The 17,996-nt window shown below is 57.7% G+C and overlaps 2 protein-coding genes across 2 annotated transcripts in view; one reads left to right on the top strand and one right to left on the bottom strand.

The window, feature by feature from the left end:
• The window catches only part of IARS1 (isoleucyl-tRNA synthetase 1), a 38,152-nt gene extending 28,862 nt beyond the window's left edge, over positions 1–9,290 (top strand). Inside the window, exons 25-34 of the mRNA XM_036738183.1 lie at positions 55–138; positions 595–769; positions 1,413–1,516; positions 3,174–3,269; positions 3,467–3,643; positions 4,844–4,961; positions 6,015–6,140; positions 7,429–7,569; positions 7,893–8,045; positions 9,014–9,290. Of these exons, the coding sequence (XP_036594078.1) occupies positions 55–138; positions 595–769; positions 1,413–1,516; positions 3,174–3,269; positions 3,467–3,643; positions 4,844–4,961; positions 6,015–6,140; positions 7,429–7,569; positions 7,893–8,045; positions 9,014–9,096 (1,257 nt within the window). The 3' untranslated portion in view covers positions 9,097–9,290. The remainder of the gene's footprint in view (positions 1–54; positions 139–594; positions 770–1,412; positions 1,517–3,173; positions 3,270–3,466; positions 3,644–4,843; positions 4,962–6,014; positions 6,141–7,428; positions 7,570–7,892; positions 8,046–9,013) is intronic.
• A 1,173-nt stretch (positions 9,291–10,463) lies between these two features.
• On the bottom strand, positions 10,464–16,090 carry C9H9orf152 (chromosome 9 C9orf152 homolog). Its single transcript, XM_036738636.1, has 2 exons — positions 15,815–16,090; positions 10,464–11,262 (listed from the first exon to the last, which is right to left on the bottom strand). The coding sequence occupies exons 1-2, from the start codon at positions 15,819–15,821 to the stop codon at positions 10,832–10,834; spliced, it is 438 nt and encodes a 145-aa protein (XP_036594531.1). The 5' UTR covers positions 15,822–16,090; the 3' UTR covers positions 10,464–10,831.
• Positions 16,091–17,996: the final 1,906 nt, after the last annotated feature.

Genomic DNA, 17,996 nt, shown 5'->3' with positions numbered 1-17,996 from the left:
CCGCGAAACAGGGCTGACAGAAAATGTGTATTGTGCCCTTTGCCCTTCCTCCAGTATCCTCTGAAGGAGATAGTGGTCATCCATCAAGATCCTGAGGCCCTTAATGACATCAGAGCTCTGGAGAAGTATATCCTGGAGGTGAGGGAGCTGGAGCGGGGCCACGGCAGGGACGGGGGGGCCCTTGGACACCCCCTCAAAAGAAGCTTTCTGTGCTGGGACCATTCCTTAGGTGGTTCTTAGCTCTTGAAGAGAATTGAGTGATGCTAGTTCAGTGTTTCCCAGTGACGGATGGTTTATGCAGGCCCTAAGCCTGCCATCCGGGAAAGAACCGGCTGTTTGCAGTAGGCCTAGTCTCTCCTCCAAGTCCATTCTGCCTGGGTTTTGTGAGTCCTTGCCTTTAGTGCAGCCCGGTTAAGAAATGCTCCTATGTGGGCAGCTTTGGGCCTGCCCCCACCCCTCAGCGCCCTCAGGAAGTCGGGTCTCCCACTTCTCGGCCCACCTCACAGGTGCCGTCGGCAGTCAGGCTGCCGACTGAAGTCTGTTCATCGTGTCACTATATCGGGCGTTTTTTTATCTTCTTTAAAATAAATACAGGAGCTGAATGTTCGGCAGGTGACCTTGTCTACAGATAAAAAAAAGTATGGCATCCAGCTGAGAGCAGAGCCTGACCACATGGTCCTAGGCAGGCGCCTGAAAGGGGCCTTCAAGGCTGTGATGGCATCCATCAAAGAGCTGACCAGCGAGCAGCTGGAGCAGCTGCAACAGACGGGTAGGTGGAGGCCCCAGCTGTGGCGCTGTACGTGTGCGGCGTGCTGGCCATCACGCCTCCAGGGATGGGGCTGGAGGAGGCACCAGCTACTACAGGGGCCGAAGGCAGAAGTGACCAGTGGGCCCGAGCCAGACATGTCCTTGCCTCAGGAGACTGCCCAGAGCTTTGGGCCTCCCACTGGCCGGTCCTGGGGGTGGTTAGTGGCTTTGTCAGGATCTGGGAGATCCAGGTTGGTCAGAGACATCTCCACTGTCTCCCGTGAGCAGAGGCCTAAATGTCCCCGTGTCTGAAGCAGATTCCCAGACCCTCCGTGTTCTCTGCCCAAAGATCTGGTTTCATGGGAACGTGAACCCTTTCCCCACCCAAGCAATTGTGCTCAGATGGCTTGTTTTGCCCGTGGGAACAAGGAGAAACCTGGAGGAGAGTGGGAGCAGGCCCAGCCTTGGGGGGTGTAACAGCAAGCAGAGTGGGCCGCAGGGTGGCAGGCAGGGCCAAGGCAGGCTGGAGGCATCACCTAGCTGGGGTGCCCGCCACACGCCTGGCACCCCTTCACACCGCTTCCACCCGGCCTGGAAGGGGCATCGCAGTGCCCAGTGCCATCCGGGGAGCCCCATGTGCCAGCCCAACAGTGTGTTTCCAACAGGTTCCCTCGTCGTGGACGGGCACGAGCTTCACACAGAAGACATCCGCCTGCTGTATACCTTTGACCAGTCCTCGTCTCAATATGAAGCACATTCGGATGCCCAGGTACGGCCCACGCTGCCCTTCGGCTGGGAGCAGGCTGACGGTCCGGTTCTGTGGGTCTATGGGAGGTGGCGTTCTCACTCAGTAACGCCATCTGGAGGTTCTTGTGAGCAGAGGGGCCAAGGATCCTGCCTTCAAGGAAGGGCAGAAGGAAACAAGTGCTGACTGAGCTCCCCTCTTTGTGCCAGGCACTGTGCTGAGCTCTCACGTGATCCCCGCAGCAGCCTTGGCAGGGGGCTGGGAGTGGGGCAGCACTGTTGTTACCCTGTTTTACTGTTGAAGAAACTGAGGCAGGCAGCATGAGTTTAGTGGCTGGGCCAGGGCCACCTAGCTAGGAAGCATCTGAGACAAGCCTTGACTTTGAGTCTTCCTGACTCCAGAGCCTCGCGGCCGTGTGGGGCTTACTTTGTCCTGGGGGGAAGGGCACCATCCTTTGTCCTGTACCTGGTGGGAATGGATGGAGTCCTGGAAGAGGCCCAGAGCCCGTGTTCTGGTGAAGGGACGGGCCGAGTCCAGGAGAGAGGAGGCCCAGCAGCATTCGCTGCCCTGTCCAGCTGGGGGAAAGCGAGGGGGAGCCCTGCTAATGTGTCCGTTGTTTTGTCTTTTGAGGCAGTAGGGAACTCTGCAGGCCCTGGGCCCTGGGGGGAAGCCATTGGGGAGGGCCAGGTTCCCTGGGATTGACCTGAGGGCATCTCAGATGGGGAGAGAGCTGCTTCTGTGGAGTGCCTCAGAGTCCCCACCAGCAGCAGCCTCTGCTCCCTGTGCATAGTCACTCATCCGGGCCGCAGGGACAGCCTATTAGCTGCTGGGGGGTCCACCTGCCTTCCCCATCCTCTGCCAGGGTGGCCCCGTGAGAGGATGGGGGTCAGGCCAGACACCCTCCCATTGGCCTTAGGGCAGGAGCTCCATAGCTGTCTGCACTGACCCCACAGAGTCCCCAGAGATGACACCTCGTCTGGCCCCCACGGCCCGGGTGCTGCTGTAGCTTTCTGGGCCTGGCTCTCTTTTCCTGGCCAGAATGAGGCTTGAGGGCAAAGGCATATATGTGGCTGTGCATGTAGCGTGTGTGAACATGTGTGTGATGTGTGCATGCCTGTGTTGTGCATGCGGCATGGGTGTGCATACTCACACGCACTCTGTACCCCACATAGGGACCTGCCCATGACCCATCCGTGCTGGGCCAGGCCGGGCTGGACTGTGCCACTCATGGTGCTGCATCATCTTTCTCCACCTGGTCCTTCCGTGGCTGAGGGGTGTTAGAGCCATTCTCTTGCTCCCCGGCTGTGGTCCAGGGAGGTTGGAGCCACAGAACAGAGGCCAGTGACTTGTTGGACCCTCTGAACTAACATGACCTCCCTGACTGCTGGGAGGAGACCAGAGGTTCTAACCCATGGGCCATAGGCAGGGAGGAGGCGGCTCTGGGCAGTCAGAATTAAATTTTCTTGTGTTACCTGGGCCTTAGAGAGCAGATGACATGGCCTCGGGTCCTGGCTGTCCTGTCCCCTGGCTCACCCCGCTCCTGGCAGAGGACGTCCCCAGATCCTTCTGAGGCTGTGGGCAGAGACATGAGATGTTTTAGCTCTTGGCATCCATTGTCTTTGCCTGGTCCAGTCCATGTGTCACCTTCACACCTACCCACATGCCTCACTCTCCCCTGTAGGTCCTGGTGCTCCTGGATGTCACCCCTGATCAGAGCATGGTCGATGAAGGCATGGCCCGAGAGGTCATCAACCGCATTCAGAAGCTCCGAAAGAAGGTGAGGACGCGCATGGGGAGCCAGGGGGTTTCCATGATGCCCCTGATGTGGCGGAGGAGTGGCGGTCACAGGGGAGCTGAATGCTGTTTCCTGGGCATGTCCATTCACCTTGTTGGGCGCAAGGTGCCCATCACCATTGGGAGCCTTGCCTTCTCCTTGCTGAGGCCAATTTCCGGTTTTTTGTCTCTGGCTTGAAGTGCAATCTGGTCCCCACGGACGACATCACCGTGTACTACAGGTGCCCCTCTAAAGGAGACTACTTGGACACCATCATCCAGACTCATACGGACTTTATCTTGGCCACCATCAAGGCTCCCCTCAAACCCTATCCGGTGCCACCGTCGGACAAGGTGCTCATTCAAGAACTGACCCAGGTGAGTGCAGGGTCTTCTTGTGCCAGGACCTCTGGGGTGGCAGCTTCAGCTGCTCCCTGAGGCCCTCTCAGCTTAGGGGAGCCCCTGGTGTTGGGGGCAGCCCACTGTTCCCCAGCGACAGCAGCCCTTAGTCCCTGCCCAAGCCTCCTGAGAAGGGCCGAGCTCAGCTTGGGGGGAGGTCTCTAGCAGAGTTCCCCAGGGATCTGTCTCTTCTTGGATCCTTGCTGCTTTGTCTAAAAATGAAAATGACCCCAAACTGGCCAAAGCGAGCCTGCTGGCAGGCAGCGCCAGTACCCAAGGAGACCCACATCATTGACTGACGTGATGATGTGGCATCTGGGTGAATACTAAGGCTTAGCTTGTGTTCTGCACTTGCCCTTCATCTGTCCGTGATGAAGCAGGTGGGGTCTGGGAGTCAGCAGTGTGTGCGGCAGCCAGAAATGCCCACGTGGCCAAAGGCAGTGTCAGGGAGGCCCAGCCTCCAGGAATGAGGGGGCGGCTGAGGGTCCCTGGGCACCACTTTTTTCTTGGTGATCTGGAGAGGGTCCCAAGACACGTAGCCAGAAGATTGAGGAGTGGGGCTGTAAGTGCATCTCATTGGAAAACAGGTTGGAGGAAGTCTGGAGGCAGGGAAGAACCAGGCTCTAGACAGCTGTCTGTCAGGCTTGGTCTGCTTGGCCAAGGGGCATCTAAGGGCACCTGCTTTGGCAGGTAGTGGGCCACTGAAGGTCTTCTGGCAGAGCCTAGGAGAGACCTTGGCAGGGCGCCCTTGTGGAGAGCTCTGGTTCAGAGTAGAGGCTCCCGGGCCTCCTGCCACCACTGCCTGCGGAGGGTTGGAATATGGCTGCCTGGCCTCCGTGGCCCTGGGCTGATTCGTGGAGCAGATGCTCCTTTAAACAGGCCCCTGCCCAAGTGTTGGACACGTGCTTCCTTTGTGCTGGGTGGTGGGCCTAGGCTTGGAGCTGCACATTCACACTGGAACTTCATTTTGATGAGGAAAGAGTGCAGAGAAAGGACCTGAAGTGGGGAGGAGGAGGCAGGCCCAGCAGGGGGTGCCCACCACCGCCTCTGCAGGTCCCCAGGGCTTTCTGGGAATTGTCACCAAGCAGGCCTATCTTTCATTTCTTCCTGCCTTAGGGGTCCCTTGTCCCCCCCAGGGCAGAGTTTGGGCTAAGACACTAACCTCACTCCTGTATTCAGTTAAAGGGCTCTGACCTGGAAATCACCCTCACTGGAGGCTCGCCTCCCCGTGCAGCTCCACTTGCTCCGGCCTGTGCTTATGTCAATCTGAATGTCTGTGTCAATGGTAAAGAGCGAGGTGAGAGAAAAGGCTGGCTGGGACCTCGACGCCCCCTTGGGCGCTTCCCCTCACCTCCACCCCCACCCCCCATGTTGGTGTACCCAGTGGAGCGAAGGACCCGGCTCTATGTCATCAGGAGGGAGTCTGCCTTTGGGGGCTCGTGGCCTGGGGCTAGGTCGGCCTTGGCCCCCCATTCCCCTCCCAGCTCCCTCAAGGCAGCACATCTAGGCCCGCAGGGCTGTCACAAGCTTGCATACCAAAGGAGTGTCTCCTCTCCTGGGCTGCAGCAGGACAGACCTAGCCCTGGGGGCATCCAGCCCCAGGCGAGGGGAACAAAGTGTGCCCCTGGGCACTGCCAGGCCCCTCAACACCTCACACCCAAAAGAGGCTGGCCCCAGAAGCTGCTCCTCCTGCTCCATTCTTGGGGCCTTGGTCCTGTAAGCCTGGAGTCCCCATGGTGATGGTAGGCAGCCAGCATTGGAACAAAGGCACATGGAGAGACCCCAGGCTATCTGGTGGCACTCAAGGATCTGTGCCCCAGGCCTGATACCATCTGTACCGCACGGAAGTCTGAGACGGGAGCCTTGGACAGAGGCCTTGGAGGTTGTTCTCAGCTCTCTAGGCCTGATGGCCTGGCAGCTTCCCCTCCTCAGGCTTCCTGTGGGCCCCCCCCCCCACTCTTCCAGCTAGGGCTCTGAGGCATCTTCCTTCCCTTTCACATTCCTGCGCTGTCCCAGGAGCCAGGCAGGCCCTTCTCCCCTAACTCCATCTCTGACAGCTTGTCCCAGTGCCTTTCACCCACTCTGGTCTCTCTTCTGAATGCTCCCCTTTGGCCTGACTGACCCTCCCCAGAGCCCCGCCCTCACAGGCTCAGAGCTTCTTGGTCTTTGTGGAATGACCAGTTCATGTGGTAGTGACCACAGCGAGCATGTCCGTCTGTAGCGCCGTACCCGCATCCCCTCATGTGATAGGCTGTGTCTTTAGTTGTCTGCCACCTCGTGACATGTAATGAGAAATTTCTTCTCAGAGAGAATTAGGAAAGGAACCTGGGCTGATTGTGTTTTCTTTTAGGCGGGGTCCTGCTCCTCGAGAACCCCAAGGGAGATCACCAGCTCGACCTCCCAAAACTTAAGAGCGCCATTGGCAGCATCTTTGACCTTCGCGCCCGGGAGCTGGCTGTTTTCCACGGAAAAACAGGTTTGTGGCTGAATGCGTGGAATCTTGCGGCGGACGATCAGAGCTGACTGGCAGAAGGAAGTTGATTTCCAGACCTGGTTACTTTTTGGATCCTGGGTGTCCTGGAGGCCCCTTCTCGCTCTCCTGTGGCTCTTCTCCATGGGCTGTGAGAGGGAGGTGGCCTCCTGAGGGCAAGATGGGTGGTAAAGGGAGAATTCAGGCTCTTTGTGTTGAAGGAAGAAATGAGTGTCTGACCCCTAACAGCTGAATGCCCCAAGATTACGGGAAACACAGCTTGCTTGTCCGTGGGCTCCCCATGTCTCGGCGCATAGGCCACCACGTTGTGGGGACTGAAGGAGGGCTTGGTGATGGCGGGTGGGGAGCCCTCCCAAGGCAAGCCTCCCTCTGAGCACAGAGTGCCCCCTCAGGTGGATGATCACAGGATAGAAGGAAGCCCCCTGCCCACCCTCCTGGCCCTCAGGGAGCCCCCTGGCAAAGCAGCAAGAGGACGAAGGATCTGAAGGCAGAGCCTCAGGGCTCTCCACTGCCTCTGGCCCAGGCCGGTTCTGTTCATGACTGTGGGCTGCAGTGTGGAGTAGGGGGCTGCTCCTCAGCCCCCCACGATGCATTCCCCCAGATCCCTGCTTTGGGTTGAGCTGTACCCTTGGCTGGCTTGCATCTTGAGCAGCTTAAAGTCACAGCAGACCCTTGGGAGTGGGCGGGGTAGGAATCCTGAAAGGCTCACAGGTGGTGTGGGGGTACAGATCAGCCAAGCTCTTAGGCTCTTCCTCAGGAGCTCACGTCCCTCGGGGTCCCATCCCACAGGGATCGATCGCAATGCGGTCATTCCTTTCCTGAGCCTCACCCTGCATTTTAAGTGAGCTGAGTCTGTGCTGGCCTTTGCAAAACAGGAGGATTTGAGGGTCAGCCTGGATCTTCCACATGAGGCGGGGTGATCAATGGAGTAACAACTCCTGGAAACAGGCGGCTGGGAGGTGTTTCAGGCAGTTCTCTGACACTGAGGGTGCATGGGCTTCTCCCCGCCCTGGTGATGCTGGCCTTGCCTTCCCAAAGTGACACCACCAGCCCACTGGGTCGGTGCGTCGGCAACAGGGCGACTTCATGTGTGTCCAAAGGTGACACCCATTAACTCCTTCTGCGTACATCACCCCAGGGGACACCCCTTTTGGTCTTTGCGTGTCCCTGTGAGCCCTGAGTGCCCTTTGCTTTCACACCATGAAGAGCAGGCCTGCTTCGGCGGAGCACATGGGCATCCATCCTCCTGGCTCAGGCCTTTCTCTCCTTTCAGAAGTCGTCAGTAAAACCGACTTGCTGACCCTGAGTGGGAAGACTCTGTGTGTGACGTCAGGACCCCCCCCAGCAGCAGTCGAGAACCCTGATGTTCTCTGCAGCTTCCTCAATCTGCAGCTGCTGAACGCCAAGCCACAAGGTGTGCAGGAGGAGGCCTGTGACCCAGGGCCCTGGGGCAAGAGCTGACCAGTGTGAGCAGGGCTCAGCCTCCATCCCCAGCCTTCTGGGGAGGACCAGGGTGGAGGGAAGGTGGAAGACAGTTACTGGGAGGGGTGGGTATGTGGCTGCTGCTGCTCACCTGGCAGCCCCTGACTGAGGGGAGGGGCAGAAGGAACAGGGGGGTGGGACCCAAATGGTACAGAGGCGCAGGAGGGCCAGGGCAGAGCTGGACCCTAGCTGGGAGCCCTCAGCTGCACAGAAGGGGCTGCCTGGAGGGTCCTGACGGCACCGGTTCTTCCCTAGAGTGTCTGGTGGGACAGGTGGGCACGCTGCTCCTGGAGAACCCGCAGGGCCAGAAGCACCTGACGTACCAGGGCCTGCTGCGGGAAGCCGCCAGAGTGTTTGGCCTGCGTGGACGGAGGTTCAGGCTCTTCCTGAATGAGGCCCAGACCCAGGGTGAGCAGTGGGCTCTGTGAGCATCTCTGTGGGGCCAGGGGGATGCCAGGGCAGGATGGCAAGGTGTCCTCTACTGTGAGGGAAGGTGTCTCTGGGCATCAAAATGGAAGCAGCTAATGAAATAAAAAGCGGTGAATGCCAATGATGGCCCATGGGCCAGACCAGTGACCACAGGCTGGGCCAGAGAGGGCAGGCAGGCTTCCCAGTGCCCCTGGCTGCCTCCTGGGCCTCGGGGCTGTGGCCACTGGCCATCTCAGGAGGGCACGGCCTTGGCCACTAGACTGCCAATGTGGGGGGTGTGGGAGTGCGATGGGACAAGCAGGGCGCGATGTCACCAAAGGCTGCTCCCTTGCAGGGGCAAGGGAGCGAGGCGGAGAATCCCAATGTGGTCTTTGCCGCCCATTCCCTCTCCCACTGCTAGTTCTAGCCGCCCTCTAAGGGCTCCTCCCAAGGATGCCAGGCCTCCCCTGTCTGAGGCAGCTAGGGGGCACTGCCATACACAGCACTGGGCCCAGAGTCAGGAAGGCCTGGGTTCAGATCCTGCCTCAGACACTCACTGGCTGTGTGACCCTGGCCCAGTCACATCCTCTGCCCCAGTAGGGGTGATAATAGCGCTGACCTCCCAGCTTGTGGGGAGAATCCCATGAGATCCTCTTTGCGAAGTCCCCTCCATGGAGATGGTCCCTAGGCCAAGCGTGCGGGAGATGGACCCCAGAGAGCCAGCACTGAGGCCTAGAGGGGAAGAACTTTGTGGCAGCCTGGCTGGTGAGGTCACCACTCGGAATTTGAACCCAGGGCATCTGGCTCCAAATCTGGCACCCATCTGCCAGGCTGTGCTCAGTTCTTTCCCTCTTCATTCCTGCAGCATGTATTAAGCACCTACTGTTTGCGGCGTGGGCTGAGAAAGGCTCCTGGCAGCCCCTCCTCACACAGCAGCGGGGTGGGGCTGTCTGTTCTCTCCCCTCCAGAAATCACGGAAGATGTCTCGATGAAGTCACTGAACACGCAGACGGTGTACGTAGATGTGTTACCCACCACCGCTGAATGCTGACTACCCCTTCCTGATGCTGCTTCCCCAGGCGCGTCTGAGCGGTTACCACTTGAGGACTGGCGCCCCTGACCCCGCCTTACCTCCAGCCTCCGCCAGACCCGGCGCTTCCCTGCTACCCAGCGGCTGGGGGGGCTTTGGGGGTGTCGGCGCCCCCAGGACTTTGGCCAATAAATGTGATCCCCTTCTAGAAGTCAGCCTTTTGTCTTTGGTGACGCTCTGGTTCTGGTCAGCCAGTGTTGGTGCCCTGTGCGAGGGGCCCAAGGAAATGTGGGGAGCTGAGGGAGCTGGCACAGGTCTCAACCCCTGATCAGGATACCTCTGTCCCTTCCTGGGGCCCCGTTCTGGCTCCCCTGAGGAGCAGGGGCCTTCCTGACCCCAAGCTTGCCTTAGAACATGGCAGAAAGCCCAGCCCTGGCCTCATACCTGTTCTCTGGCCCATGTCCTTGGGGAGGTTCTGTTTGTGAAGCTCCTGGCACACAGTATGCGCATCCTCCATGCTTGCCTGGACTCAGGTAGTCAGGCCTGGCAGAGCCACAGGGTGCCCCGCGGTGCAGGCCCCCCCCAATCTCTCTAACTCTCCCTCTCTGTCTCTGTCTCTCTCTGTCTCTGCATTGTTGTACTGCAAGAGACAAAGGACAGGCCCCCAGCAGCAGCCGTGCTCTCCCTGCCTCAGCTGTACGCCTTCCTGGGCCTCTGTGAGCAGGTCAGGGGGATCCGAGGGCTCCGTCCGCACTTGGTCAACCCCAGATCCTTCCCTCCTTTTCCTGGCATCTTCGGAGAGGATGGAGCAGGCGCTGGCAGCCTGAGCTTCTGCCTTCTCAGCCCTGCCTTTGTTTCTGGTGACCCCCGAGTCCCTGGGCCAGGAGCTGTTTTGTAAGGACAGAAAATGAAACGAGGAAGCCCCTTTCCCTATTTTGAGAGGCTACAGGGAGGGCAGTTAGAAGCACTGGGTCGAAACCTGCCTAGCTCACCTACTGGCCATGTGACCTTGGGCTGGTCCTAGGGCCCTAGAGCCCAACCCTAACCCAGGGGGGTGGGGAAAAACAGAGGCAGGGCTGGGACTCGGTCCTTCCTCAGTTTCCAAATTCAGTACCTTTTTGAGCCTCAGTTCCTTCATCTGTAAGATGGAAATAGCTGGCCCCCTGACCCCTGGGTTACTGGGAGTGAGACTTAACAGAAGCACTTTGCAAACTCCAAGGTGCACGCTCTCAGAACCCGCTTCCCCACCTTGATCCGGCCCGCACCCTGAGGCCCCTGTAGACTTTCCTGAACCCCGTAAGTGCAGAACTCCAAAGGAAATCACTTCTGGCGTTTGCCCAGCCTGGGGCGTGTAGCAATGAAAGATGCATGTTTTTCATGAAGAAAACTTTATTTGGTCTGGGCATTTTTTCATCAATGTGGCTGCTTTGGGGATATTCCAGTAGGACAGCTTCATTATTTACCACCAACATTCCCCAGACCCTCTGTTGTGAAGAGCCCCAAGACCTCCTACAGAGCCCTCTTCCTGCCCTTGGCCTTGGGCAGCCCATCTCCCCTTCTCCAGCCAGAAGAGAGAACAGGCTCCAAAGGAAGAAGGGCAAACCGAGCCAGACGACTGCCTCCCTCTGCCCTGAGGCCATGGAGGGGATCTTTGGTCAGTCACAAAGAAGCTGATGCCATGCCGTTGGCGTCTGCGGCCCTGACAACTTGGGGGCTGTGGGCTTCTCTTGTCCTTAGACCTACCCTGCTGGGGGCTTCAGGTGGGTCTGTAGAGGCCCAACCTCCTGGCAGCCTCAGAGATGTGAGGGGCTTTTCTCTTTGGGAAAGGGTAGTGGCTCGCTCCCCGAGGTCCAACAGGACTCTTCGTGTCCTGAGGAACACCCGTGGGGGTTGGGGTGACCAGTGGCTGAGAAGGCTCTTTCTGGGGGTCCTGATTGGGAGGCACCTGGCCATCAGTGCCTTTCTCCAACGGCACCCGTGGGTCCGAGGCAGGCTGCCCAGCCTTGGGAAGAGACAGCTTCTTCCAGCAGGTGGAGTGGCGGAGACGGTGGATGGCCAAGTGGGTGCGCCATGGGTCCTGGATGCTCCCTGTGCCCGGCATGTCCGGCCTCACGGTGGCTTCCAGTCCAGAGCCTCTCTGCGGTGGGGCTCTCCTTTCCTTTTTACTACCACCGGCACGGTTCTCATCTGGGGAGGTAAGGGAGAGCTGTGTTAGTGTGGGGAGCTTCTCTCGTAGGGGCTGACCATCTTGGCTCCCAGCATCTAAGGTCCAGAGAAGAACCTTCTCATTTACAGAGGAGAAAACAGACTGAATCACTTGCCTAAGGTCACACAGGCACTAACATTCAAAGTGAGATTTCAACTCGGGTCCTCAGACCCCAGAACCGGATCTCATGGCACTGGATCGCCCTGCCTCCCTAGGACCTTCCTTGGTGAAACAGGGGAATGGTGTCCTCAGCTGTCTGTGTGTGTGGTGGGGCGGTGTTCTGAGCCCAGGATAAGCCAGGGAACCCCCATCTCAAGAAATGGTGGTAGGGCTGCCTCTGAGGGGAAGCTGGGGGCGGCCAGGGCTGCTATCGATGGGCTTGGTGGACACAGCCCTCACAAACCTTTCCCAGGGTGCCCGGGGGCTGTAGCTGAGGCCTCAGCCTCACTGGCTGGTTGCAGCCTCCTTGGGGCTCATCTCTGGTGGGCATCAGGTGCCTGGCCAGGAGGAACACTGTTCACCAAACCTTGCCCCGTGGAAGGAGCGCTGGCCTGAGCTCCACAGGCCCTGGGTCTGAATCCTGTCCTGATGCTGCCTTTGTGACTCTAGGCAAATCATGTGATCTCCCTGGGCCCCAGTGTCCTCACCTGTAAAAGAAGAGGCTTGAGTGACCTTTGGGGACCTTTCTGATCCTGTTCCTGCTCAGAGAGTGCAGGATGTCTGGGCATCTCTGGTGCCAATGATGGCCCACTCTGTACATGCATCCAGGCCAACTCTGCTGTCTTAATGACCTTGGGCATGCAACAAGTGGTTGAGTCAATGCACATTTATTATGCACCTACTGTGTGCCAGGTGCCAATGGGGAGTGGGCAAAAGGCCCGACCCTCAAGAAGCTTACACTCTACAAACATCTGAGGTGGGTTTCTAGCCCAGGTGTGACAGAGCTGAGATTCACCACCATCCCCTGGTGCGGCTTCTTTACCCCAGCCCATGACACAGAGAGAGGCCTGGTCCCATCCTCCATCCCTAACCATTAGATATGGCCTTCCCCTGAAAGAAGACCCGATGGGACCCAGGGACCAGCAGTGGTGGCCCCTCGCACCCCAGGAGTTGTCCTTCCCCACGTCCAGCCATGATGACCAGACCAGAAGCTCAGTGCCACCATATTCCTATCTCCCAGCCTTCTCCTGTCAGCCTACTGTGGCTAAGAGTCCGATGCCTCCTGCCTGCTGGCGTCGCCTCATTTCCTGCCAACATTGAACCTGGATCAAGAGATGCCTCGATCAGAACCACCTCTCACACCGGGTCTCTGACCTGGGGTCCACGATTGTATTTGCCACGCCAGCCTGTTAGTATCTATGGCCTCATTATCTCCGTAATGGGAGACCAGGTAGTCAGTCAGTCAAGAAGTATTTATTAAAGTCCTACTATGTGTTAGGCCAGGGGTGGGGCATCTGCCGAATCCTTTTATTAAGGGGATTTGTTCTGTGAAGTTTGGATTCAGTCAGGGGGCCGCACTTGAGGACCTAGATGGTCACATGTGGCCTCAAGGCCACAGGTTCCCCTCCCCTGCGCTAGGCACTGTGATAAGCACTGGAGATACAAAGACAGGCAGACTCACTGAGGGAGACAAACATATAAACACCTCTGACTGTACAAGAAGGGGGTGGGGAGAAGCATTTGTAGAGCACCTACTGTGTGCCAGGCACTGCGCTAAGTACTGAGATGGACATCAGCTAAACGGGAGGCAGTCTCAAGGGAGGGAAGGTGCTAGGATTATTGCTTGTCCTTCGTTCTCAGAGAGGTCCAGCGACAGGAGGAGGGTCGGGTCACTTAGAAGCGAGGCAGGACTGTGCAAAGTCACCAGCCTCACTGCCTCCTCTGGAGTCATCTGGGTCAGGACGCCTGGGGATGGCCCACATGCAGGGGGAAGCCTGGGGAAGCTAAGGCCTTTCCCAGATCCCTAAGGTCTTAGTTTGTCCGAGGCAACATCCGTTCAGTGATTCAGCGATTTGATGCTAGGTCAGTAATCATCCGTCTGGAAGGGGAAGGCCCTCAAGGTTTCTGGCCAGAACAGAGCCATCAAAACCCAAACAAGGACTGAGCGAGGCTTGGGCCGGGACCTCTTGTTGGCCAATCAGCAACAGCCAGAGTGATTTGGGTTTAAGGCATAGTCCATAGTCCGTGCTCCATTTGAATCCCAGCAACTTTATCAAAGCCTGGTTTTCCAGAGCTCTATTTCAAGAAATAAATGAAGCTACAGGGGACAAAAAGAGTTAATTGTCCCAGTTTGGGGGGAGGGGATGATAGAAGTAGGGAAGAGAAAAGAAAACTGGTCCCCAAACCCCAAGATATCTTTTGAAGTTTAAGCAATCAGAATTTTATTCCTTTGGGCGAAGCACCCACATATGAGGGAATGATTCCCCGTGTGAACAGAGAGGGGGAAGGTAGGGAAGGTGGAGAGATTAAGTGTTAAAGGGGATTAGGAAATTCATTGACCTCAAAGAGCTTGTATTTTACTATTTAAAAATGTAGAGGCAGGTAGGTGGTGCAGTGAGCAGAGCACCGGCCCTGGAGTCAGGAGGATCTGAGTTCAAATGTGCTCTCAGACACTTGACACACTTACTAGCTGTGTGACCTTGGGCAAGTCACTTAACCCCAATTGCCCTGCCTTTCCCCTACCCCCCAAAAATGTATTTTATGAAACTGTGTTATGTACTGCGTGTATTAACCTTAAATCCTGGTATACTGGTCTGCAGTTTGAAAACAGAACACACCCCTAAAATGAGATCTCTCTGAAAGGAAAGAATGCTTAGGAACGGACTGAAAAGTAATTCTACAAAACGATCACATTTCTTTAAAAACACACGGAAGGTTATTTTAAAAACCTGTTTCTATTTACATAAAAGCACGTTCCTGTCTTAGCACCCCTTGCCTTTTGCGGGCTTCCGCCGGTGTGCTCTGAGTGACAGTGGCCTTTGTCCAGGAACCAGTGCACGTACAGCCGGAACTCGGAGTGTGGCAGGAGAGGAAGGGGGAAGGGCGGCTTAGGGAGCTCCGCTGGACATGTTGATGTTGATGTCAGAAGGCAACTCGGCCGGCACGAGGGTGTGAGGGCTGCTTACCACCTCTGGGGCCCACGTGGCACGTGGCTCTCCCCTGTGGCTCCCAGAAGCCGGAGCAGGCGCAGCAGCCACACACATCTCAGCCGATGGGCTCAGCCAGGCCGTGAAGGTAAGTGACAGACCTCGAACCTGTCGGTGAGGACTTCCCCGGTTGGAATGGGTGGATGAAGGCCATGAAGGCGGCCGAAGCAGGTGCTGTGTGGCCAGCGTCTAAGACACCAAGCTCATCTGGAGCCATCACCGTTGACTCTGTCCTGCCCCCGGACTGCGATGATCCTGAAGGAGACAGCGAGGCCGGCGACTTTGGGCCACTCTGCCTCACTTCAGTCCAATTCACTCCAAAGTCAAGACGTCACCGTGAAGTCTACGGGGTGAACAGCAGCTTTGTTTGCTCGCTGGCTCCCCCATTGGAGGTGAGCTCCCTGAGAAAAGGGGTTGCCTTTTTGGATCCCCAGCCCTTAAGGTAGGACACACTGGCCCAGAGGGCGTGGAGACTGGTTCTAAGTCTTCACTGATCCCGCAGAGGCCCCATTTAAGCTCTGATGAGTTAATTAGCCTCGGTGAGGCACTTCGCAAACTCCTAGGGCTACATCCATGTGTTCTGTGGTTGTTTAGTAGTTTGGGCAGAGTCCACTCTTCATGGCCCCAGCCCATTGGACAAGTGAGGGAATGGTGGGGGGATGGGATCTGGACCCCTAGAAGGAAAAGCCGCTGAGCTTTCCCACAAATTCCAGGAGCCCAGTCCCTGGTGTTGGCCTGGCCCACCCCAGCCCACCTGGATTACTTAATTAGCTTACCGGACACTCCTTAATCGCACCCAGGCCCCTTCTTCGGGCCTCTGGACCACTGCAGGCTGCTTGCCTCTCTTGGATCCCACCCAGATTTTCCCACAGTCTTTTTCTGTATAAAAGGATCATTCTTACCCCCATTAAATTATGTGGATTCTTAGAATTTCCCAAATACTGCAGACTTCCTAGAAATCTTACCCGCCCAATCGGGGTATAATAAAGTCTCACTACTCTGCCTGGAAGAAGGTTTGAGTAGTGGAATTTTTTAAGGCAGACCCGCCCTGTGCCCTTGCATTTTGGGGTTCCGAGCACCCCAAACCGCATCAGAAGCTGAGGCAAACAGGGTGAAGCGACTCGCCCAGTGTCACATGGCTAGTGGGTGTCTGAGGCCAAATTTTGAGCTTGGGTCTTCTTGATGGCCGGCCCAGCTCTCTATGCCCTGGCACCACCTAGTTGCCCCAGATAAATGAACACTATAATAATAATTATCATTCAATAGCGATTTCCTCCGGCTGTTGGGTACACCCCCCAGCAGTGCCCCGGCATTGCCAGCCATCCCTGGCCGTGGGCAGAGGGCAGGCAGAGATTGCCAGGGCACTTTTGGGTCCCAGGCCACCTACCGTCCATGGCCCCAGCCTGCCTGGGACACGCGGCTAGCTTTCCATCCACACCAGGGTCTGTGCCTCTTATGTCCTAACCAAGAGCGGCCTCCACTCAGAGGGGCACTGCCACAGTGCCTGTCCAGCACCCAGGTGAGCTGTGACCTTGAGTCTCCAGAGACACCCTGCTCTCAGCAGGTACTCCATGGGACAGCCCTGGGTGCCAGGCATTCAGTGCCCATGTGACAGCTGAACAGATGCCAGCCTGGGACTCCCAGGAACAAACTGGCAGTGTCTGTTCTGTACCAACAAAGCGACCAATGCCAGGGTGGACAAGAGCCGGATCTGAACTGGGGGGGAGGGGCAGAGCTCTCTCCACCTGATTAGACTTCTCCAGGCCACCCTGCTGAGCCCAGACTCTCTTCGGGCTTCAGGTCTGGCCTTGGACTCTGTATACCAACTGTGAAACCCCATCAGCCAGCAGCTAGGCCCTGCAGACACCCCTTCCCCCGATAGCAGCAGCGCCGCCCCCCCCCCCCCCAGGAGCAGGGGCCGTACCTGGTCGGGACAGGCTGCTACAGGGTGGCTGCTGCAGCCTCTGCTCCTGTGCCAGGCTCTAGTGCCTGTGGAGAAGGCCCCGGCTCATGCTCCCTGACCTGCAAGGGAGCGGCCACCTCCAGGTGCAGCTGAAGCAGGCTGATTCCTCCGGGTCACCTGCCTCGAAATGGGCAGGGCCTGGGTGCGTCCCTCTATTGTTTGCCAAGAGAAAAACAAACCCAGACTGGGCCCTGCCTACGAGGGGTGGGTCTGGGGGGCTCAGTTTACACCAGGGGCCCCAGACCTGGATAAGAGCCCCATGGGAACCCATGAAGGGGAAGGAGTGAACACTGGCCAAGAGACCCAGGGCAGGGTGCTGCTCCCTGCAGGTGTTTTAAAGGGACAGAGCATTGAATGGGGAGCCCAAAACAAGCCTGGCTTGTTGCAGAGGATGGCTCTTGGGACTGGAAGATGGGAGCTGCTGGATTACAGCCAGTCGGTTAAGGGCCCAGGGGTGCAGGCCCTGCATGTGGCCCTCTAGGTCCTCAAGTGCAGCCTCTTGACTGAATCCAAACTTCACAGAGCTCGAGGCTGCTGGTTCCGCACCCCTGGGCTGTGCACAGGCTGAGCCCCCAACAAGGAGTCAGGAGACCTGTGTTCGAGGTCTGACTCTAAAACGACTTGTCCCTCCCTCCCTCTTGTCCTTCCCTTCCTTCCCTCTCTCCTTCCTCCTTTCCTCCTTCCCTTCCTTCCGCCCCTTTTTCCTTCTTTCCTTCCTCCCTTGCCAATTTGGGCCTCAGTTCTGTCATCGGCACCAAGAGTATGTTAGACTCAATGGCCTGGGGCAGGGCTTGGAAGTAAGGGGTCAGTCCCTCTCAGCTCTAGCCCAAGATCCTGGGCCAGGGTGGGGGTCACCTAGGATAATAATGAGGCTTCAGTGCTGTCCAAACCCCTGCGTGACCCAGAAGTTGGGGAAGCTCTAGGCCTCTGTTTGCCTCGGCTCTGGCTGTTTGTACTAGACCCCAGCTGGGGTGAGCTTGGGAGTGAGAGGGAGCACTGGGGGCCTGCCCAGGGGATTCTCTAGTGCTTGTGCCCCAAAGTTAGGAGCCAGACATCCCAGGGCAGATCTGCAACGGTGTGGGAGGAGGAGGCAGAGTCAGAGACCAGATCTCAGTGAGATGGGGGGGGAGGGGGGAGGGGTGGGTCGTGGAGGGGCAGAGCTTGGGGTCAGGCCACCATAGGAAAACTCAGGACCTCCAGGAGGCTTCTGCTACCAAAATCTTGAGTCCCAAAGTCACTTCCTCTGGGCATGGCCAAGACTCCCAACTAATGCCAACAGGCTTCTAGTGAGTGAAGAAGTCTGGGCCTTGTTCCCACCTGCTCACCCCATGGACACACATCCTGAGGTCGGCACCTTCCCCATGGATTGACCTGGCCGGAGGAGCTCTCCCATAGTTTCCTGTTTTCTGCTCCTGCAGAGGGGAAGAGGGAAGCTCCCTTGGCCCCCTCTTCCAGCCCTGCTCTCTGCCTTCTAGTCTGGAAGGGAGGGGGGTGGGGAGAAAACCCAGGAGAACAGTGGGTGGTGTCTCCTCCTTCCAGGACGCTGGGAGTGCTCCCTCCTGGAGTCCCAGTCCTCCTTAGGCCCAGCCCCAGCCTGTAGGGCACA

The sequence above is a fragment of the Trichosurus vulpecula genome, chromosome 9 (genome assembly GCF_011100635.1).
Source record: "Trichosurus vulpecula isolate mTriVul1 chromosome 9, mTriVul1.pri, whole genome shotgun sequence".
NCBI classification, from domain to species: Eukaryota; Metazoa; Chordata; class Mammalia; order Diprotodontia; family Phalangeridae; genus Trichosurus; species Trichosurus vulpecula.
Note: the sequence above shows the minus strand (reverse complement) of the source record. Positions and strands in the feature narration are given on the sequence as shown.